The 24,969-nt window shown below is 37.9% G+C and overlaps 2 protein-coding genes across 2 annotated transcripts in view; one reads left to right on the top strand and one right to left on the bottom strand.

The window, feature by feature from the left end:
- Nucleotides 1-9,572: 9,572 nt before the first annotated feature.
- fndc4a (fibronectin type III domain containing 4a) overlaps nt 9,573-24,969 on the top strand; it is a 30,675-nt gene continuing 15,278 nt past the window's right edge. Inside the window, exons 1-3 of the mRNA XM_061747097.1 lie at nt 9,573-10,252; nt 21,514-21,629; nt 22,890-23,094. Coding sequence (XP_061603081.1) covers nt 10,177-10,252; nt 21,514-21,629; nt 22,890-23,094 — 397 coding nt within the window. The 5' untranslated portion in view covers nt 9,573-10,176. The remainder of the gene's footprint in view (nt 10,253-21,513; nt 21,630-22,889; nt 23,095-24,969) is intronic.
- si:dkey-71h2.2 (low density lipoprotein receptor adapter protein 1) overlaps nt 23,689-24,969 on the bottom strand; it is an 84,845-nt gene continuing 83,564 nt past the window's right edge. Inside the window, exon 9 of the mRNA XM_061747096.1 lies at nt 23,689-23,807. Coding sequence (XP_061603080.1) covers nt 23,777-23,807 — 31 coding nt within the window. The 3' untranslated portion in view covers nt 23,689-23,776. The remainder of the gene's footprint in view (nt 23,808-24,969) is intronic.

Raw genomic sequence — 24,969 nt, 5'->3', positions numbered from 1 at the left:
TCCTCCAAGCCTGCCATTCCTGCTGTGGTAAACTGCAAACTCGCATGCTGCTGTGGTGGAATAACAGAATACGTTTCGTGAGGATTGTAGGGGAAAAAACTGATGCAAAAATATAAATGTAAAATCATGTAGATGCTAAACTGTCTCGAATACGACACGACCTTGAGTTCCTAGTAATTGTTTAAATATCCATGATTTCCAAGCACTGGACACTCATAACACTTTAATCTGTATCACTCTAATGGTGTTTGCATGTTTTATGAGGGACGACCTTCCAGACAGGTTGATGACATATTTATACCGCCGTCCATGAAAAACGGTACTATAAAGATTTCATTAAGATATTATGACACATACGTTTTTAAAAATGGGCATGATTACTGCGGTCATTTAGAGTTTAAAGGGTACCCCTATTTGTGTGGATATTAAATCACTTTTTTCAGCATTGTCTAAGACTGATTCTTGTTCTGGATTTCTCTTCCATCATTATTTGAGTCATGATAAAGACTGTTCCCCTGTCAGTGAGTGTTATTGTTGTCGATGCGTGACACAGTTCTGTAACAAAATACACAGTTGTTGCAAGAAACTACCAGGATGGGAGTCCAAAGTTACCCTAGGTAGTTTTCAACGATAGTAGGAATGAGACCACAAGAGTTTGACGCCACATCCTTCAAGTCGTCATATATTTCAGCAAAAGAAATTGAAACCGATATTTTATCTTTTAAAAGAATAATTTTTAATGTTTTAATTGAACCGAATGTATTTATATAGCACCACTTCAGAGCAAAAGGTATTCTCAGGAAACTTTACAGAGAGAGCAAACATGTTCAGTGCAACCCAAGTTAAAGGCAGGGTAAGGGAGTCCTGGATGACGTCACATCTATTGAATCAAAACATCAAGAAAACACGAAGAGCTAGCTCCTCCCTCCCCAACTTCATGTTTACTAGCACGAGCACAAAACCGTCCTCCTAATGCTGATTGGCTGAAACCCTGTTTGTTACGGTTTGTGGGCAATATGTTCCTCACTCCAGTTTAAGGAGCCAGGGCTGTGAATGAATACCTATTTCTTTTTCCTTCCTTACAGTACTCACTCAGACATGGTGAGGAGGAATTCACTGAATGTGACAAAAAAACATTCTGGGGGAGAAATTGTATGGAAGGATTTAACCTACCTTTCAATACAGTCCAATTCAATCCAGTTATAATCTTATTTGTTATAATCCATTTACCGTATAATCCAGTTTTGTCCAGTTCAGTCCACTGTATATATTTGGATTTTTGTATCACTTGTAAATCATATAATACCAAATCTTTAAAAGTAGTTCTGCTGAGGGAACCGACAAACTGCGTCAGTTGTATCCTGCATCTTGAACCTGCACAGGTTTCTACAGTTTCCGCTCACACATCCTTGTAATAGGAAGACATTCCAGCAGAATCAGGCTCAGGAATGATCAGCTGGGAAATAAGAGGACAGAGCAGCGATGCCAACAAACCCGAGGAAAGAGAAGCACAAAGTTAATAAAAACAAAAGTGGCATATACAGACGTACAGAGCAATAAAGCAGAGTTATGAAGGTGTCCAGTGCATCATGGGAGGTTCTCTAGCAATCTTATACCTGTAGCAGCTTTAGTATATCGCTGTCTCTGGGTCATCTCAGCTGGCTGTAACTCAGAGCAAAAAGAAAAAAAGAAAAGCTTTTATCCTAATCTTTAGGGTTGAGATGGTGTTGGGATGTGTCCTGAACCCAAACTGGGAGGTGTTTCCTCGAGAAGTGAGTCTGATAAGCTTTAGGAGCCATAAGTAATTCGGCAAAGTACTTTGTCGAGATAATATGGAACAGTTATGTTTTTACGATTCAACGCAGCTTGGCCATTAAAAGCTTTTCAAACCAGGAGTAGAATTTAGTAAATAATATTCTGGGTTTACGGAGCCAGCAAAGCAAAGCCATCAGTGGAGAAATGTAATATCTCCATCTAATAGTCTTGCATATTTGAATCAGATGGGACATTTTTCAGGCATATTTTGGAATAACAAGGTTGTCCCAAAATAGTAAGAGTTGAAATGATGAACCACCAGTGATGCAGTCTCCCACCGGAGACCAGTTGATCTGAAGCCTCACCTTAAAACAGTTTTTGATATTAACTCAAGATGAAACATGGGTTAAAGGTAGCAAGGCCAACTCACCTTTTCTCCGTCCTCTGTGCGCCACTTCAGCTTTAGAGGAATAATGATGACTTGCCCACTGATTAATGACTGATCCCTGCAGAAGGCACGGTGTCATTACCATTTGTTGAGGATAACCCCGCTCTGTCCACTGGAATAGAAACAAGAGCGTCGCCACAGATGAAAAGACTTGGGCTTTCATCTTTCAATAATGTTTTCAATTGTGTTCATTTTGCATTGTGCTCCTCATGAACATGTTTTCTCTCCTGGGCTTTGATGTCATTACATTAATGGAGTCCATCTATCACTGATGTGCGGATGTGAGGGCTCTTGAAGCGATGACATAAGTTATCTACGAACCATTTTGTAAAATGTGCTTTTATTTAGTTGGTAAGCAAAGAGAAGCAATATCAATCAGTCAGTGTCCTATTGTTTAAACCATGAAAGGAAAAAACAACTACAACCAAAAACTATCAAAGCTACTAAATCATGTCTCTCAGTTCGAGTTCGCAATTCTTGAAACAATACCTAATTCTTTTTTGTTACATAAACCGTTTTATTTGAATAATTAAAATGTTGAAATTTGGTCCTGCTTAATTAAAGGTCAATATATATATATATGCAAAAATAATATATATATATATATATATATGGAACATACCCCAGGGTTAGTAGCAAACAGGCTATTTTCATCTACAAGAGGTATTTTACGTAGAACAAGCCACTGTGACACTGCAAAATTATTTCCAAAAATGTAAATGAAATGTGCAGTTATTCACAAACCTTTTAAATATTTACATGAAAAAAAGCTAAGATGACAATTGCAGATGGCAATTGCAAGTTTTTCTCTATCTCTTTGCAGAGCCATAATAAAAGCATCATGTGATTTAGCCTTGTCTTGCTGAAATAACCAGAGTTGTCCCTGAAAAAGACAAGCCTTGCCAGCCACAGTGGCTGCCACAATTAATGTGGTTTCTCTGAATTTGATTTCTAGAGCAGTGCCAGAGGGAGTAGAAGAAATTACTTCTGGATGCCAATAAATAGACACGCAACCAATCAGACTAACAAAGCATGTGGCCGCAGCCATCTCCTTTGTTTTAAATCGTGGGTGTTGGACGCACCGGTATGAGTTATCAGAAAAAAAAGGCTCACCACTGATCTGTTGCTATACTGGTTTGGTATGTTCTGTACAGGTAAAAATGGCTGTGAATGGGAGTGGCACCAGACCCATATCATAACTTTGGCAGAGCAGGTTAAAAAAATACTACTTGAGGGCATAATCAGAAAGCACTGATGATACGATCAATAATCAATGCCATGTGCACTAATACATGCTAAACAGAAATGATGTCACTCTGAACTCGCTTGCCTTTGACAAAGATGTCACCAAATAAAATGACAGGATCTCAAACTCCTTCTCTTATGTTTTAAGGGCTCATCCCCTCCGAGATTTTCCCAGCTTTTTTCCCAATACACGTCCATTATTTTTTAGCACTGTGAAATATGGTGAGGGCATCGATTTCAAATATGAACATGCATTTCAGAAAAACAATTTTACTGTCAACTACGTACGTGACAACTTTGTTCACTTTTAAGTTGGAGGTTGGAGATACTCTGTTAATCCCAATATTCAGTTTTTATTAATATTTTATAACTTCAGGCTATACCTACAGGGTTCTATTTATCTAATTTATCTAATGTCACAACGTCAAGAGATTCATAAACTACATGACATGCAAAACATCAATAGATCTTAAATGTTTATTGAGTATTGGTCAATAGAAAGAAACCCATCGTGATCTTGACGTATCCATTCTGTTACATTGAAGCTGCAGTGTACATTTGAAGGCCTTTAAACAATACAAATCTATCCTTTGACTGTGGAGTTTCTTGATCTTTTAAAGGAGATTTTTTTTTGGTTTCTTGGCCCATACTGTAGAGATCTATACAACAGACTGAATCTTATTTATTCAATTGAAAAAAAAAAATTAAAGCTTTCTGAAGAGACGAATAGTGTTAATGGAATTTGTTTTGATGAAGCCAGTGAAAAATGAATGTATGAACGTCAGTTTGCCCCGTTTGTATTGATCAGTTGGAATCTAGGAAACCATCCCCTAGATCGTTATTTTCTCTTGATAAGAGTTCATTCCATTATACTGTAAGAAAAAGTAAAGCCTTGAGGTAGAAAGAACCCCCACGTACATCCTAAATATATCTGGTAATTGACCACCATGGCTGTGCTGGTAGGTCAAGGGCACTGGTAACTACAGTGAAATGTAATTATATGTGTGCTGGTGCAGTAAAAAATACTGAGGGATACTGCTGTCCTTTGCAATGTAGGCTGATACGAGACCATTGGATGTTCTGCCTGTGCGCTAAAGCATTACTGAAAGGTTAGCTGTGTGAGAATAGCTGCTCAAATATCAGAGAGATTAATTAATTCTGGTGTGAGTGGGAGTGTCTCAGCTAAGTGCATTGCATAAAAAAATGACAGAAACCTTTCACCGCACAGTAAGTCAGTCACACAGTTGCAGACTTATGTAACAAAAGATTTCTTGCATCATGCACATTTAAGTCTTATGTTTGCTCACCAGCCTCATCAGAATGCAGAGGGGTACTCCTGCTCACCTGCAAACCCCTGCTGTCCCCATATCTGTTCACCCAGGGATGTATGTGCTTAATGTAAATATTCATAGATGAGGCTCTGACCTGGGTGGTTCATATGTTCAGTTCATAACTTCAGGAAAAAAAAAAAGAAAATGGACAGCAAGGTAAAAAAACTCAACCATTATATTTGGTTCAGCATCTAAGACATTGCTAAAACTGGAAAAAATAAACTGAAGGAAGATCCACTGTCTAAGGTTTTATAGGCCCTGCACCACAGAACTGGTGGCATCATGAGTGCTTACGCAGCAGTTTCAATAAATGGCGATTAATATATTAATGTGAATGCTCCACCTTAAAGGAGTAGATACAAATAAATAACTCAACCCTTCTTCGCTTTAGAACAGATTATGTAATTGCCTGAAGAGACAACTTAAACAAAAACACTAACATAATACAGCCCTGTTACTTTGTTTGGAGCCCTTACATTATTTCCCTCATTGAGTCATTTGTGATACTGTGCCATTAGCATGGCTTTATTCCTGACAAAAGGCAGAAAAGGCTTCTTTTAAAGCAAGAAATAAAGAATTAAACTTTTGAAGACTTCATCCAAAATTTTCACTGCAAGGATTCTTAAATCATCTGTAAGATGGACACAATTAACTCCATGTCGGTCCTTTTTGCCTTTCAGTCGTCTCATTACTTGCAAAGTTCTTTTACTGGGCACTGAACACTAAGCAATTAACATTTTGAGTCATCCTTGTGCCAGGTGAATCTATATTAGGAACTCTTAACCTTGGCTCTTTGAAAGTTTTCACACTAAAAAAACAGTAGAGTGTGACGTGACATGAAGATAATGAGGTGTCGGGATACCAAAAACTCAAAAATCCAGAAGGTGTCGGATGTTCTGCATTTGAAAACGGCATTTTCTAATTGTAATTAATGCATTCATAAAGGAAAGCTTTTATGTACATGCACATGCATTAAATATTGCCATTAGGTATATGTATGTTACAGGAAATCTGAATGGGAGTCACTGCAACAGATTTCTGAGGGCCTTCCCTTCCGTCAGATTGAAATGTTGAGGAATTTTGAGAAAGTGTTGATGATTTTATGATCTTAAAATCTATGATTTTAACAGCCTTTCCTCCTCTCTGAGTTAGTCTGATAAACTCAAATGCTTTTGAAATATCCACTGATCTGCAGCCTCTGTGTGTGTATATATACTAGCAGCAAAGTGGTTCCTCAAAGTTTGTGTTATCCTTTGAATTTCTAAATTTTTTGTCCTAAATAATATTTGACATCACTCTCCAAAATAAACAAATAAAGTTCTATTTAGGAAATGAAGCAAAATAAACATATTTGGTCATTATTTATTGGTGATACTGATCCAATATTACGTTTTTTTTCCATGTGTCAAAATGTGAATCTTAGTTTGAAGGTGAAAAAGTTGGATGTTTCTAATTGATTAGATGAGAAATGTGAATGGATATTTAATTTTAGTCAAACAATCAAAGATTTTTCAATACATCACAAAAAAAAATCTAATTGATAGTGGAAAACTGTTTGTGGTGAAAGCAAAATATGTTGGTTTAAATGAGGGGCACTTCATCTGGAGAGAAGAAAACACTATATTCCAGCATCATCACCATGTTCTTTACGTGGACCAATACAGCTTTCTGTCATTGATGAAATCAAACAAAATGAAGTGGAAAGCATGGTGGTTGCTGTTGACAAAATGAATAAACCATCAGTTGGAGCATTCATACAGTTTTGCTCAATATTCTTACAATAATGTTAGTGAAGCTGAGATCTATCATGGACAACCCACATCACCCACTGCATGAGACCGTGGGTGCGCTGAGCAGAAACACCCCCGCTGCAGGAAGGAGCACTTTCGCAGGTAAATCATCCTGGCAGCAGTTAGACTCTATAATCTTTTTTTTTTTTTTGTACCTTGTCTGCACACATATTAATGGTTGATACCATGCCGGTAAAAACATAAGGCATATATATGTGCATTATTACTATATTTGATATTAATATATTTTATATACGCATACATATGCATACACATACATATATATACACATACAAACCCAGTGAGTTTTTTTTTTGGGGGGGGTTACCTCGATTAACTAACCCCAAAAACTACAGAGCAAGCATGCAGGTGAACAAGCCAGTGTGTATGTCTATGTGTGTGTGTGCGTGTATGTATATGTCTGTGTGGCTATGTGTGTGTGTGTGTGTGTGTGTGTGTGTGTGTGTGTGTGTGTGTGTGTGTGTGTGTGTGTGTGTGTGTGTATTCGTGTGTGTGTATGCATATGTCTGTGTGGCTATGTGTGTGTGTGTTTGTGTGTGTATGTGTGTGTATGTATATGTTTGTGTGTGTGTGGCTATGTGTGTGTATGTGTATATATATATATATATGTCTGAGTGGCTGTATGTGTGTATGTGTGTATGAGCCTGTATATGTATATGTGGCTAAGTGTGTGTGTGTGTGTGTGTGTGTATGTATATGTGTGGCTATGTGTGTGTATGTGTGCATTTATGAATATATGTATATGTGTGTGTGTGCGTGAGTGTGTGTGTCTATGTGGCTATGTGTATGTATGTGTGTGGGTATGAGTGTGTGTGTGTGTGTGTGTGTGTGTGTGTGTGTGTGTGTGTGTGGTGTGTGTGTGTGTGTGTGTGTGTAATAATCCTATCAAAGCTCCACCTGAAGTGTATCTATAGCTATAGCTCTATCTCTATAACGCATCTTAATGCGATAAGTCACTTAGTCACGTTACCTCCATTCTCATCAATATGTGCAGACATTTATGTATGTATATATATATATATATTTATATATATAGGAATATATGTATATGTATGTGTATATATGTATGTATGTCCTATTTATACTGTAGTTATATATTATTTGTTGCATATTTCCACAACTCTCCATCCATAATGCATACTGTGTATGCTTGTACATAACTACCAGCTACCATTGTATATAGTGTTGTATTTTATCTTTTATCTGATATTATTATATTTTCTTTTTTTGCTTACTGTTTTTTGTTTTTGCTAACGCATACATTTCCCCTTGTGGGATCAATAAAATCTTATCTTATCTTAATATTGTGATGTGAGACATTCAGTTCATTCCCTATAGTACAATTCTACTGTGATTGAAGTTTCCAATAGTTTTCCAATACTTCCCAATGCCAAGTCTGCAAACTATGAAACTAAGCCTTTAATTCCAACTTAATTCAAAAGACTCAAGCTTGGAACAACTTTTTGTCTGCTGTCTTGCTTTACAAAGTTGTGGTGGATCATATAATTACTACAGAGAGGGGGTCCTCCCCAATGTTTTAATGTTTCTCTTGAGTGCTAATACCCAACATCCTATAGGTGCAGCTAAATGTCAGACTAATAATTCTTCTGAATTAAATTGTTTCATGAATCCAGTGAAAACTTCAGTGTGCTTGATTTTGACTCCACTGCTGGTGCCATATCATAACTCGTCTGCATTTGGAATGAAGGTTATTTTTGAAATTAAAAACAAGTAGATGTGTAAATTAAAAGCTGTTAAACTCCAATAATGACATTTAACCAGGAAAGCTCCAGCTAGATTTGGCTTTCAAAAGAAAAGAAGCTTAATACACATGCTGAAAAGAAAAACACAAGAAAACACATCAGTCACTCTGTTCATTGGGACCTCATTTTCTCAGTGGAATCTTTTATTTCAAAGTGAATCTCAGCCTCCGATGACATTCACAAAAGAAAACAGTCAAAACAGTGAATACCAGCTCCCACTGCAGTGTCTGTTAAAGAAAAGCCCTTGTAGAGACAAATGCCACAGAAATGTCAGCTACTGACAAGTCAGTAACTGCCATGCTAACTCCATTATCTAACATCTGGTTGAAAAGTATTTTTTTCTTCTTTTTCTTTTTTTTAATAAATGTCTTCTGCTGGTCATAAAAATCTAATTAAAACACTCTCTTTGACTAGAACAGCCTCTTTGACTAGAAAAAAGTAATGATAAATGCATCATAAAGTTTTGAAAAACTTTATATTGAATGATTATGCTGCTATATGTGTAGAGGGAAGTGCAATAATGTTGCTGTAGCAAGGTATTTTTTGTGTAGAGGTGTTTTTCAGGAAATTGCGAGGGGGCATGCAAAGAGGGGGGGATATGACGATGTGTTTTTGTTTATTGTGATTTTATATGTTTTGTTATATATGTGGTGCCTGGAGTCTCTAGTTTTTGTCCAAGACAAATTTCTCTCAAGAGAGACAATAAAGATTATCCTTATCCTTATCCTTAAAACGTATTAATAGGTTATGTAAAAAAAAAATGTAAGAATATAAGAATAATTCACGACTCCCTGTCTTGTGCCGGTAGGCTTTATTTAGACACGAATTTAATCCTGAAACGTTTCTACCACGAGACTGTCCTCAATTTATCAATGTGATTAATCTTCCTGATTACATGGTGTGTCCTAGGGTCCTGTGCATTGTATGATGGGTGAAAAAGGCATCGACCTGCAGCTGTCTGTGGTCAAAAAGACAGGGGGGATTGTAGAATAAAACTGTCCATGCTTATTTTTAAGTACTTATCATTATCTAGTCAATTAAAGGATGCAATAGTAAATGACGTAATGGTGTGTATTACATGCCTTTGCAAGCTGACTTCCACTTAACTGGACGTTGCCTTAATCACATGTCTGACAATATCAACACCCTCCTCGACCTATTGCTGTAGATGTGCACTCCTTATATTGCTGCTGAAACATTCAAACAGATGGAGAGCCAGGCTGCTGTGTGAGTGGAGGCTGGAGCTCAGGTATCGATGCTGCTGTCTGACTGCACGCGGATGATTAATCAATGTGTGCTCGGCGTGCTCCAGCAGCAGGAAAGGCTGCTCGAGGTTCACCGCAGGACCTGAGTGAATAAACACATTCAGGTCCGAGCCGTGGACGGAGAATTAGGCGCTGTCCGCGGTCCTCAATCCCCCCCCGAGGCGTCTCGTTAATCCGGGAGGACACCGACGACCATTTTCCTCCACAACCTGTTCGCACCTGTGATCACCGATGATTGATGAGTCAAGCTGTGATGGAGGTCCTGAGTGTCAGCCGCCACATTTAGTCGGACCGCTTCAGTTTTCATGAAAGAATGGATGAAGGACTCGTGAAATTAAAAGGCTGACTGAAAGTCGATGAGACAAAAATGTTTCTGAAGACCTCGTTTGTTACATTCTTTCACAGGTTATCTTTTTATTGACCAGCTCAAGCCAGATTCGGCCACAAACTGTCCATACAGAGAAATTCCAGCACGTTTCTTTTCTTTTTTTCCACCTTAAAATGGACTGCTGTAATTTAGTTACCATTCAAGGATAGGTGATTTGCATTTCCCTAACCATGGCTCGTCTGCTTGTTTTGCTCAACTCCGTGGTCCTGTTGCTTTTTGGCAGCGACGTGTTCTTTGTAGGAGCAAGTAAGTATGAACCTCTTCAGTCACTGTGCTTTTTTTGAATGTTTGTTTGTTTTCATGAAAAATGAGCCATCACTCAAAATGTTACAAACGTTATGTTTTTATTCATCCCATGATGCACTTTGTCTAATACCAGTGCTCATTATTTTAATACTCAGGTTTCTCACTTCTTGTACTGAAATCACAACATCCAGCTCATTAAGTAACACCTGTTAAACCTCAAAAGATGTGCTCATGTCATTGTATAAATTGCTTTAGTACTTTCTTTGACTCATTAACAAAAACAGACCATGCTCTGCCATTATATCCAACCAATAACGGTTGGAAACAAAACTAATAGCGTCATACTCATGCATCACAATAAACTGCAGTCTTTTATCTGTCAGCAAACAGATTACTGAACAAGACCTAGTTCTTGTGAAAGACTGAACTGAAGATTTTTTATATCATATATACAGTAGAAGCCCAAGATTATTTATTTGTTTTTCTATCCTCTTATTCCACATACTGTTTTTATGCTTTTATTCATGCACTATGCACTTTGTTTGTATGTCTATCTTTTAAACTGCAAATGATGATGAGCCTGCACAAACACATTTTTTACCCATGTTACTGAGTAATATGATGTGACAATAAAGTTGATTGATTGAGTCACCATCATATTTTTTCTTTTTTTTTTTTACATTTTGAGTACTAACTTCTAAAGTACTCATTTTCAATATCAAGCACAATTTAAAACCTTAAAAGCTCTTATATGAGGTGCCCTAGAAACATTAGTAGCCGAGCCAAAACTGCCATTAGTGACATTTAGCAAGAGATTTATGGTGGAATATTTTCATTTCAGCATTCTCCCCATGCCTGCATGCGTTGCTTGAGAACTGTTATTTATGACACTTTACTATTCACTGTGGAAATCTCCTGTGCCCCTATGTGTTCACTTCAGGAATATATCTGTCTCTTTATCTGTCAGTCTATCGATATCGCTTTCTCATTCATTTCTCAAAGGATCTTAGTCTTACATGTGATGGTGCCTTGAGAAAATCAGAGGGGTACGCCACTCTTTCTCAGGATGTTGGCTCTGTCTCCTCAGCAAAATATTCAGAGGTTTTCTTATGTTCTGCAGTGGCATGTAACACAGTTTGGTATACCTTTGTCAAGAGCAAAGAATAAAAAAGATAAAATGACGACACCCATATATAAATAAGGCCCAATGACCCAAATCAAATTAATGTCTCAAAATGTAAAGAAAATAAATGCGGAATTGTAGGTAATTGCTGGCTGGCTAGTCCTCGTATGCCTGTAATCTTTGGCATTCATCTAAATTAAATGTACTAGTTTTTGGTTCAAGCTTCTGCATTTAAATTGTGGAGTCCCTGGTATGAAAAACTTGGAATTGAAAGATAGTGTCCCTGTGAGTTCAACATTTTGACATATCAAGATATGGTTTTAAATAAATCATCTGGTCCTCACAGATTTTCAAGGGTAGGAAATCTTTTTTTATCCTTTTTATTCTTTTCCTTTTTAATAGTGCATTTTTCAAAAGTCTCACTCACTCTTACTCCTATCAAACCTTTAAAATGTTCTTAACACAACCTCAGATTAACATCATATTACAAGATTTAACATCATGTCATAATTTACTTAACAAACTTAATACAAAATGCATACATTTTGTATGGAAAATAAATTAGGTATATCATGTTTTAATATTTTGAATAACCACCTTTGCCAGCAATGCAGTTGCAAAGCAGTTGTAGTTTGTGTGACATCATCAGTCTTAGAGATGGTTGTAAAGGAATTTTAGCAGCTTGAAACAATGTTGTTTCAGTTCACACAGATTTGTAGCCATTCATTTACAAACCTGCTATTTGTGGTTAAATAACTCTTTCCACATGAATGGGCAGAAGAAATTGGTTTTCTATTTCTTTCCTTCTGGCGTTATGCTACGACACAGCCAAATTCTCCAGAAAAGCAAATTGCCAAAACATCTTATAAAGGTCTAAACAACCACTGATTGTCATCAAGAGTTGATGATTTGTAAAACTTAGCTGTAACGTAAATGTCTTTTAAATCTTATGGAAGCATTAGGGGGATACTTACTATTGCCCCATCATTTTTATTTTTGCATTATTTTTTAAATAGATTATGCTATCAGTGTAATCTATTTGTGTAATGATATTGAAATATATGGTGATGAGGATTTTTCTTTTTTTTAATTTCACCCTGAAATGTTTTCTGAGCTTTTTATCAATCCATTGAGCATGCTTTACCATTAAACTTATGCTCAGAAAGGATTTTACACTGTAAATTCATATAATTGCATTGGTAAAAAGAAATTGTATTAGTGTAAACACGCAGACATGACTATTCTTCCAGATAATATGACTTTTGGTATAAATTGCATTTCCAATACAATCCCTCTAGGCTTTTTTCCCCCCTCATATATTGGTATCTTTATTTCTATTCACATTCACACATCCTGTGAGCAATCACATAACTAGAATAATTCTAGGCTTAAACAGAGCTTTAGAGATGAAACAATTGTCAAATAAGATTTATTGGATGGCCAGGCTCAAATCTGATTGCCAATCTGCTGTTCATAAACCCGGTGACATTCTTGACAAATAGCAGTTGCGTATTGCATCTGATTCCATCTGATTGGAGTAACACTCATAATTTTTACCAGATGCCACATACTGTCACAGACTGTGGGCAGAAAAAAAGGGATTTCAACGTTTTTAACAGATTTGATTATCACTCAGTGACTCGGTTGTTAGTGTCTTCTTTTGATATCTATATAACCAGTAATACTGTGGCTGGTTTAGGGGTAAAAAGTCCTAGTGTAACAAACATGAATAAGACTTTGCAGACTATGGGTGAATAAGTTGCTGGCTTGCAAATGAAAAAGCAACATAGTCTAGCCAGAGAATACATCAACCCCAAAGTGGTAAATCATCCCATTTGGTCTTTCAGATGCTCTTTCACAGCCCCTGGATTCTTGAGATGTAGGACTAGTCATGAATAAGTGAAGGGATGGTAAACACTCCCATTTAAGAAGTGCTTTGAAATGTATAGGGGAGGGGGAAATAAGTTTATATATTTAGTCCATGAATAATAGGTGATTTGCAGTAGGACCAGCCTGCACTGACAGACAGCCTCATGATGTGTATTTAAACTTTCAACAAGTCTGAACTACATAACGATGAAGATGTTAAAAGACTGACAGACCGACTCATTAAATTGTGAACCGCAGTATGAGATACTGCCTTTATGTGAAAAGTCAGTGAATACTTCATTTTCTAAAGAGTTAGTCATATTTAAGTATTAGGAGGAGATTACATTTCAAGAAGCCTTTTAAACCGTCGCCAGCCTTGAGGTAGTTGAAATCTGATTAATATTAGAGCCCGGCAAATCCCTGTTTCGCCTTTGAAATGTGATGCGAATGAGGTAACTGGACACTTTTATTGAGTTGTTACTTGATTGATCAATTACCTAAGTCATTTATAGTCCTGCAAATATTGAGCTGAGCTATAACTCATGTAGGGCTTATTTCTGCTTTTTTCTTGGACATCTACATGATGGAAAAGCAAAATTCTTTTTGTCACATTTCAAATAACATTTTCTTCAGGTCAGCCTTTAAAACATCCTGTCATAGATCAGAGTGTATAACATGTTTTGAAGCTTATAAGAGCTTTTGTGTTCCACTGCGATGCTGTGATGTTTTTTTTTTTTAAAGTTTTTTTTGTCTGCACACATATTAATGGTTAATACCATGCTGGTAAGAACCAAAGGCATATATATGTGCATTGTTAATATAAAATACATTTGATATATATTTTTTAATATGTCACATGTATGTATCTTATTAATATATATACATATATATACGCAGACATACACACACATACACATACAAACCCAATTTTTTTTGGGGGGGGGAGGGGGGAATGACATCCGCTGCTAATCCAGGACGCGAGAACACACATGGAGGTGCACGTCGAGCACTGGAAATCTGAAAAAAAACAAAACAGAACAGACACGAAACAGGCATGGAACCGGCAGAAACACGAGCAGCAACCGTCCCAGGTCCCGAAACCCAGTCACAACTAAGCTAAGCTACCGCGATGAACTAACCCCCAAAACTACAGAGCAAGCATGCAGGTGAATGGGCCGGTGTGTGTGTGTGTGTGTGTGTGTGTGTGTGTGTGTGTGTGTGTGTGTGTGGCTGTGTGTGTGTATATGTCTGTGTGGCAATGTGTGTGCGTGTGTGTGTGTGTGTGTGTGTGTGTGTGTGTGTGTGTGTGTGTGTGTGTGTGTGTGATGTACATGTTTTGATGTCATTTTGAAAAATTACCATTACATTGAACACTGTTAAATGTAAATGCAGAAAATATTCAGGGGTTTGCAAATCATTGTCAAATCAAAAATGGATTTTTGGAAATCATTATTCTATTTGGATTTATATATAAACGCTAGCCAGTGTTTTAGAAATTATATTATGCCACTCGGCCGACATTTGTTAGGTATTCAGATGCTGTCTGTCCACAAATACTGACACAATTTTAGGAATTTCACACTAACTTAAACGGAACCCATTTATACGTACAAAAAAGAAGAAAAATCCAAGGCACTCTTCTTCAAATATAAAAAGCCTTTATTTGAAATGGCTATTTCATGTAGAAAGATTTAAAAAAGTGGGTTACAGCCTTCCTCAGGGTGTAACACTCAACACATTCATTCATATAGGGAAATTACCATTTTATACATTGACAGGAGACCTTTTTAAAATTTAATTGAGAGTACGATTACTGTATATGTAATCAATAGGTATAAAAGTAAAAAGGACACCTGTGCTCCGAGGAAGAATGAAATGAAGATGACATGTAACCTGTCAAATTGTGCTTGCAATACATTGCAATCTTATTTCCAATTTTCTACTCAGGTTTCATTTAAAAATGTCTGTTTTATCATTATCGCCATCTTAATCCAAGGTAGTCAGTGATTAAAATCTACTTAGGTTGTCTTATTGCATTAACTCAAAACTTTTATTGTTTGAAGATAAAAATATCTCCAACCCCTCTCGGTGTGAATGTATGTGCAGACAATAAACCAACAGGCAGTTGTGCTTTGCTAGCAAATATAGAGGTCACAATATAAGAACCTTATATCTGGCTCAGATAAATTCAACCTGGGCTGTTTTCCACAAAGCCTCGCAGTCATTCAAAGATCCTGCAGCACTTTCACTATTTCTCCATGTGCACTCTAGCTAATGCACTGGGCTTTGGATATACTCTATGATTCATCCTGGCGGTGCTCCCACATCGCAAGAGGGTCTTACCATTTATTTGCACTGACATACACCTCGTCCTCTGTGACCCACCGTTGTTTAATTTCAGATCTTACATAACACATTTTAAGTCAAGGGCCTTAGTCAGTAGAACAAAATAAAGTTAAACTTTGTGCAGTGACAATTATTATTGCTGAAGAGGACATCAAATAAACTGGAGGGGAACACTGGGTAGAGGAGAGGACAATTGGACTTCAAATTCATAGTAATTTAAATGGGAAAGTGCAATCTGATTCTTTATTTAATTTTCCCTTTACCCAGACACTTAAAATTGAAAATATACGTGTCCGACTCAAATGTCTCTAATAGAAGCAGCATCATATAGCATATAGCATATAGCAAGAAGGCACTTAAACATTAGTGATGATTCATGGCTTGTTTCCACTGAGCTGTCCCTTCCTCCATCACCAGTAAATGATCTGCAGGCAATGCATCATGGATACTGGCTGTGTATATGGCTATGTGTGGCTGTCCACACCCCCCTCCATCACCTAAAGGACAAACAAGCTTCAAGACAGATGAATATGTCCTGTTCAGGATAAATCTTGAAACTGTTTACGAGGAGGGCTTACCTGAGGCCAACTGCTGATGCCAAGATTAGATTCTGTTTGCTTGCTCATGACGGAGATACTAAAGTGATTACTATGCCTAATATATTAATCACATATGTAATGGTTATCGTGTTACCAAAATAAAAGCCCCAGTCGTAAATTGGAATTTCTAAAACATTATTTAGAGTCATTTTTTTGATTATGCTCTTTGTTTTTATGCACTTTCTTTCTAGATTCAATAATAAGCAGCCTACGCAGTGAGGAGCACAGCTCCTTCTCTTCATTCACCTCTTCTGGTCATGAAATAACAAGGCGTTCCCAAAGCAGCTGAGAAATATCTGTCCAGGGGATTCCCAGGTTTTGCACATGGACCTCATGCCCTCTTGGGCATGCCCAAAACATCTAGGGAGGCAACTTAACAAGATGCATAAACTACCTCAACTGGCCCCTCCTTGAATAGCCAACTCATCTTAGTGAAGGATGTCCAAATGATCCAAATGTCCAAATGATCCTAGTAGAGTTGTTGTTGGAGACAGTTGCCACTGGTAGGTCTCCCAAGGCAAACTGGTCCAGAGGATAGCCCAGACTAAGGCTATTCACATGCATATAGACAAGGTAAAACACGGAGTACAGTGTCCCAAATGTGGGCTTGGCTAACCGGGGTCCCGCCCTGGAGCCAGGCCTGGGACTCAGGGTCTCGTTTGTGAGTGCCTGGTGGCCGAGCCCTCACCCATGGGGACTAGTCAGGCTGAGCTTGAATGAGAAATGTGGGGTTTGCCTTCCCGTGAGCCCACCACCTGCATGAGGAGCCATATGACTCAGATGGAATATGGTACAGGTGGCGGCCGAAGGCATTCTGAACCCTGGCTACTGAGGGCGAGTCTTGAGACTTGAAAGCGCCTTACATTTTCATATGAAGTGATATTCCTAGCGGTTATAACTCTGCAATTCACAAATATTTGGATACTTTTTCTCAATAAATAAATGAACTACAATAAAAACGTTATAAATGTTTTAGGGTTTAATGATAAAGTTAGACCTTGCCAGCCTGCAGGCTACAGTTGCATCCCGGCCAAAATGTGTCAAAGCCACTGTAGATCTGTGATATCAGGCTCTCTTAGCCATCCATGTAAAGCCTCAACAAATATTGTGATCAAAAGCTTTTTGTTTTTTGCATATATGGTTTTAATTTATTAGCATATCGTGTCTTGTATGTCGCACTGTCCCAGTGTCAGTGCGGATGACATTTATGTGCAAACTTTAACTGCTTTAAGAACTGTTACCAGAAAGATGAAATATCCCTCTCCTGGAAAAACTCTGAATAATTACCAACAGATAATGCAAAAAGCATTTCAATAATAATTTTCAAATTGACTATAATGACAACTGTGAAACTTTATAGGAATCTATCACGCATAATGAGTCATTGCAGGCAAGTTGAAGGACAAATGATAGATTTGACTTCCTCTTCTTCTTTACGAAGTGAATATTTGTCTTACCACATTAAATCAACTGCTTTCACAGAGTATCTTCTCTTTAATTGAACAAGATGAGACAGACGCAACCTTTCAACCCAATTATACCAGTTTTAGCACAGGCGTAGTCCCTCCAACATCCTCTTGAAAGATAAATTTCCTCCCAGGCTTTCAATAACAGGTTAAGAATTAGGCTGGCCTCTTGTTCAACTCACTCACTCCTCCTCCATGAACCAGTGTAGGGTGTGCCATGAGCCAGAGGAGCGGAGTGTTGTGGCTGTGACTGACCACGCCTCCACTGGACCATATTAGACAAAAGATGCCAATGAAGGTCATGTTCATTATTCACAAAACACAGAAGCTATCACTGATTAGCTCTGAGATTAAATAGGAATCCAAGAATTAAAAGATGGCGTAAAAAAAAAAAAGTGATAAAAGTAGAGGCAAATTAAGATAAGAGGAAGTCTAGGTTTGGCTCAGGAGGAAAATGGCTAATTGTTTGAAACTGCTGTCAAATTAATCATTTTTGTCTTTTTTCCTTCTTCCTAAAGAGCATATTTTGGATTAATATTGTCACTGAAAAGTAGATCCTTTGGCTCTCATCTCACTTCAACTGAGTTATGCATTATTAAGGTTTTTAATGTTGAAAATAAAAGCTGACTTCACAAATTTCATTTAATATTCTTATCAACCGCTAAAGAAGAATCGTTACATACAACTGAAGGGGAGCAGCAACTCAAAATAACACATATTTATTACACTTTTATTACACTGCTGTAGTCCTATAAGAAACTCTGTCATTGTTTCCTATGCCTGACATTTCTGCTTACTTGACTCTCTTCACATAAAAATCAGCCACTTTCTGTGAGAACACACAAAGTCCATTAGATGCATTGTAATAACAAAAGCCCTAAGGAAGGGCTCCAGGTTCCAGCCAATCCCATCTTCCCTGTCCAACTGACCCAGCCGATGGCTCGGAGACGCTATTACTGTACGAGCTCCTCTATCAGAGCTGTCAACCCCTGTACCTCGTCCCTTTTGCTTCCCAGGCTTTTGTTCCCACTTTGCAACAAGCTTGTTTGCTGGCAACCAAACCGTGATAGATGGTTGCAAAGTGACGAAGGGTGAGGGGCCGTCGCCCTGTCTGAGATAAAAATGAAATAAGCAGAGGCCAATGTGTCAGGTTAACACAAAATGTCCAAAAGGGTTAGGTTAGACATGAAGCAGAAAAAAAGAAAAAAGGAAGAAAATTAAGAGATCACAATAAAATACACAACCAACCATCCATCTGGAAAAGGGGTCTTTGTATTTTGTGTGCAGGTGATTAATGTGATCTCAAAGGAACCGTCTCACAAAATTCAACAGTGAAAAGAATATTGAAAGCTCTGCATTAACCTTTCTTGGCCACAACAGTCAGGGAATGAACGATTTGTTTGTTTTTCACTGAGTTTGGCTAGCTGTGTGCCTGACTCTACACAGAACGTACGTACCTCCGGAGACAAAAGGATTGATTCTTAGTTATCCAGTTGCAACGGCACAGAAAGGTAATTATGGTGACACAACTGCAGATGTGAAATAAATCTGAGGGTTTATACGTGCATGAGCAGAAAACAGTGAAGTTGAGACCTGAAAACAAAAAAAGGGGAAAGAAAACTTAATAAATACTATAAGAAAAGGGAAAGCGAAACTGAGGATAGTGATCACATGGGATTTAACATCTTACCATAACAAAAAAATGTATATGGCGCTCCTGCACGACTGTAACCACCGGTTACTGTAGATCCTCCTCTGGACAAGTTAGTACATATATCATAGAAGTAATGCTGGTATTTTTTTTCTTTGAAAACAAAATGTTGAGTTCAGCACCATCACAATGCTTGAGACATTCAGGATGTTTAATTAACATCACATTAAACATTCATTAAAACTACTCTGTTAGAGTAGTTTTGTTTTTAGATTACTCCTCCCATCTCTTCCAACTGTATAAAACAGTGGACGAGCCACTGGTTTATGAAGCCGATTTTTCTTCGTAACCATGTTGCTGAACGGAATACGCCCACTGTCCATGAAAGCTAGTTCTAGCTTCTTTACAGCAGAATATACCATCTCGGCCGTAAAATAAAAAATTACTGTTATGTTTAGCCGATGCTGAGATATTACAAATGGCTGGTTCTTCACTAAGCTTGGTAGCCTGACGATGGCGGAGTGATATTGGCTAGCCATTGGCTGAGCCGACTGTCAATCAATCATATGAGAAATACGTTTCTTTTTTTTTTTTTATATCTTTTTATTTCACAATAATTTTCACAATTCACATTTTCACATGCATGATTTCTATTATACCCACATTCCTACCCTCCCCATAATTACCCTAGGGGAAAAAAAAAAAAAAAAAAACATACATTAAGGGAGAACAAAATTAAATAAATATTTTAAAAAAAATAAAAAAATAAAAAAATATATATATATAATGGCAGCAACAGCGATATCAAACTATATATATATATACATATATATATATATATATATATATATATATATATATATATACATACAAACATACATACCTAAGGCACAAGTTCGAAAAAAAATAAAGATACTCATTGGTCCCCTTTGGAAAAATTATCCAGTTTTGAGAGTAATGGGAACCAAAATTCTTGAAAAATATGAGCACGGTTGTATTTTTCTAAAGTTAATTTTTCCAATGGTAAAAAAACTGAAATTTGATCCAAAAAAAACTTGAAAGTTGGAGGGGAATCATCTTTTCAAAGTAAAAGTATGCATTTCTTAGCGAAGTATGTGATCATAATTAATATCCTGCTTTTTTTCCGGTCTAACTGAAGATCCAGTGTGTCATTTAATAAATACAAATTGGAGCTTAAATCAAAATTGATTTCTAATACTGATTGTGTGAAGGAATGAATTGATTTCCAGAAACTTATTAAAAGATCACATTCCCAAAACATATGTACAAATGTTCCATCGATTTTTTTGCATCTTGGACATTTTGAAGAGATATCGTTTGAAATTTTGTGCATTTTAATTGGAGTTAAATAAAGTTTGTGAATAAATTTAAAATTAGCCTCTTTAATTTAATTACTAGTAAAAGGAAAATGTATATTTTCACATATATTTAACCAAGTATTTTCTTCAAAGACCATCCCCAACTCCTTCTCCCATATCTTCACTAAAGAAATACGTTTCTGGCTTTATATAAACTCTCCTGGTGTGGTACAAAATAATTTTACCCTCCTCAGAGTTGTCATGGGTGTGAAATCAAATGGTAGAGGCCAAAAATGTTTTTTGAACCAGGCTGTAAATATGTTTATTTTCGCTCTAAATTTTGGACATTTTAACATGGGAGTCAGTGGAGATTGACTCGCTTTTGAAGCCAGCCTCTATAGCAGTCAGTCGAAGAGCTGCAACCAGTCTTAGTTCTGCATGAGATTCAACCTGGACGTTAGATGGCTGGCGTTTGGCCTCCACTGGATGCATGCTTGATAAAATGGGCAGAGCGAGAACACATCTGGGTACTTCTTTCTGTTCTTGGTTCTTGAGAATTGGAACAGAACTTAGCTGCAGATGGTGACATTTCACAAGAACAGAAATGCACACAAGAACACATATTTCTGAAATGGCCAGAGTGAACAGGATTGTGACACAAATCCTTTCTATTTCATCCATTCATACATTTTCTAATAGTTTCTTTTGTGAAATTGAAGATATCAAGTACTTTACAAAATTACAGGCATGCCATAGTCTAGTATGTTTTGTTACACTTTAAAAGCCATTTTCAAACAGCTATTTTCAGAGCTTTTGTGTTGCCACATCTTCTTTTTTGAAACAGACCTCTCTATTGCTGTTTACATTTCTGTGATTTTCTTTGTCCAGACCGGCCACCAGCTCCTGTCAACGTGTCTGTCATGCATCTGCGAGCCGACTCGGCAACTGTATCCTGGGAGGTTCCAGAGGGGGACATAATAATTGGCTTCTCCATCTCCCAACAGGTAATTCATTAACTTTTGATGTGATCAGGAAAGCCATGAAAAAGGTTAACAGAAGCCCCTCAAATAATTACGATTTGAAATTGAGCTTTACTGCATACCAAAAAAAAAAAAACATCCAAAATGATGGCGGTGCAGCTGCTATTTTCAATCACTCCAGAGTTTTTTTTGAGTCAATGGACAATAAAGCTGGATTTGGTAAAATCAGATTGGGTAGTTTAAGAAAAAAAAAAGCCTGAAGGCTTTGTTCGAGGCTGACTGAAGCCTGGAGTCAGAATAAAACATGTCAGGAATGATTAGTCAATTGAAAACAAAGTTGCCAACCTGCATTTTAAGGATGAAGAGATTTGAGGCTTAAAAATAGGAAAAGCAATGATGGCTACCACTGAATGACAGAACGCAATATGTTGCTGCATTGTAATCACATTTATGCTCCATGCAGCTCAAAGCATTATGCAGCCATTTAACTTTGCTTTTCATTCAGTGTGACCGAGCACCCTCGCTGCTCGAGGCTCTTCATCATGCTAGGCAGCTGCATCTAAACACCACTCATAACTCCCTGGAGTGTATGTAAGAGTTTAATCATAACATTATTCATTGTTTACAGGCACAAACATGTTTTTTTCCCCCTCCTTTTCCTCTCTTTAGACCACTCAGTCAAGTAAAGTCATAAAATACACATAAGGGATCTGGCCGAAAGCCAATCTAGGTGCGGATGGGCAGTGCAGAGAGAAGAGAGCTCTGAATGCTGTGGGTAAAGCAGTTCTCGCAGGTCTTAATTGCTCCTAAAGCCTTGGGAAAGGTCAGACATAAAGTCTGAGATCTTCCCTCATAAAGCCCACAGACTTTAAATTAGTTAAAAAACTGACTCCACAACTTTAAGATCCTTCTCAATACGGACAAAACAAAGTACCAACCCTTAATAAATTAAAGTGCTCAGCATGTTGTTCTCCCGAGCCCTGAATATTTTCTGGTTGGTCACCTCTGTATCACATTGGCATGCGCTCTGTGAAAGAGTCTGACTGTTTCTGCCCTTTTCATGACTTTGGAGAGTGATACTCTACTGATTTAAACACTTCCCTGTCGAAATTAATGAAGCAGGGCAATGACACTTTCAAGCTAAAACAATGTCTTTTCTAACGATCCATTTTTGCAGTGCTGGTCTTTGTGTGGTCACCCTGATCACCTCATTGCCCCGAGTATTGATCACTGCTGGAAGCACTCAATAGTTCTGCTGCTCTCTGTTCCTTTTCCAATATCTAGAGGCAGGATGGACACATGCAGCGATTCATTCGGGAGGTCAACACCACCAGCCGTTCTTGTGTTCTTTGGGACCTGGAGGAAGAGACTGATTATATCATCCAGGTCCAGTCCATCAGCCTGTACGGGGAAAGCCAAGCCAGCAAGAAAGTCCATTTTCGCACCCTGAAGAAGTCAGACCGCTTCCCTTCCAATAGCTCCAACCAAGGTACGCTGCTTTTTTTAAAGTGTGTTTTCCATCAGGCTGAGTGACGTCTGCCTTGATAAATATTTGCCATAAATGTTTCATTCTGTCCTGTTATTGACCGTCAGCCACAACATTAAAAACACACGAAGGAAAGGCGATTAATATTTTTCAGCTTACCACAGTGTGGTGTTCTAGGGGAAAGCCTTGGGTCCTGGCACTTGTGGATGTTACTTTATACATGAAATTGCAGACTAATCTCACTCCCAAGTGGCATCTTTGAGTAGCTTTGTGACTGGAGTTGAAAATAGAATTGAAAATAGCAATTTGAGTGTCCATGGGACTGCAACCATTCTCATTGGATCTGCTCAGTAGCATGGGATGAATTCGCCTATAGCCACCCTGCAGAGAAAACATTTCAGCTGCTTGTACCTGGGATCTTGTTCCTTCAGTCACTACCTCCACTTCAAGGTAGGAACAAAGAGCAACTGGAAGAGCACCAGGCTCCTGCTCCATTCTTCCAACAGGAGCAAGACAAGGTACTTTAAACTTCTCCACTTGTGGCAGCAACTCACTCCCGACTTGAAGAAGTCTTTTTCCTCTCTTTTCTGACTAAGAACCATGGTCTCAGATTTGAAAGGGGCCGGTTACATTTACACTGCTTCGTATTCAGCTGCGATCCCAGTCCAAAGAAAGCTGAAAATCCTCACATGATGATGCCAAAAGGACCATACTGTCTGCAAAAAGCAAAGATGAAAACTGGACATCATTAAACTGGACCCCCTCCCCTCTTTGATTGTGTCAAGAAATCCTGTCCGTAAAAGTTATGAAAAGAATTGGTGACAGAGGGAAGCCCTGGTGGAACAAATCAGACTTTATAGTGGTAATGCAGCTCAACCTCTTAAGCCTGATTTATGGTAATCCATCGAATCAAGAGCGTCACGACTGAGCCTCTCCATCGACAGCCTCTCTGCAGACCTCTGCGTCGCCCAACGTGCACCTCCAAAATATTTTGACTGTGTCATGTCGAATCTGTCTTTAATGTCTTCAAGTACCCCAATATCACATGAGGAAAACATTAGAGCTTTCTGAAATGCCTGTTTACTCTTTTGTTTTGGAAGTTGGAAACTGGAACTGGGAAAGACAAAACACCCAAGTCGCTGCCAAGTCTTTGAAAACATAAATCTTCCTAGACAACTTTGCTAGTTGTTTCTGCCGGTAGCCTTTGTTAGTTATACGAATTCATGGCAACACCGCATGCTGTATTTAGCACAGACAAACAGCAAAGTAATTCCACTCAACTCAACTCAACTTTATTTATAAAGCACTTTAAAACAAACAACAACAAAGACAATTTACAAGAAATAAATACTAAAATAATTGTTTATTGTTTTTAAAACTAATTAAAAACAATAAAACAATAACTAAAAACCAACCATAAAAACACTGAAACAGGAGCAGAGTCTCTTGCAGGGTTGAAAGCCAAGGAATAAAAATGGGTTTTAAGACGAGAAAAATGGACAGTGATGAGGCTTGTAGTAACACATTCACTGAGAAAAACGGAACGGTGCTCCGTTCCTAGTTGCAATTCAGAGGGCGTTCAAATTGAAACGGTTGACTTGGAACTCCGAAATTCTGACTTGAGTACAAATGCTCCTGAAGAAACGGCTGAAGTGTTTTTATGGATTCATACTGACGTAGGATACAGAGCCGAAAAGCACTCCGAATTTTTTCAAGAACCACTGGAATTGAAAAGACAAGGAGTGATGGCTGTCACAGACTTTCCCCTACAATCACCTCATCTCAACACCCACATAAATTCAGAGTCCATCCTCCACAACATGCCAGAAAACGTGGTTTAATGCATTTTAATGGATAAAGTCACAAAAGTCATTTGAG

The sequence above is a fragment of the Cololabis saira genome, chromosome 18 (assembly GCF_033807715.1).
Source record: "Cololabis saira isolate AMF1-May2022 chromosome 18, fColSai1.1, whole genome shotgun sequence".
Lineage (NCBI taxonomy): Eukaryota > Metazoa > Chordata > Actinopteri > Beloniformes > Belonidae > Cololabis > Cololabis saira.
Note: the sequence above shows the minus strand (reverse complement) of the source record. Positions and strands in the feature narration are given on the sequence as shown.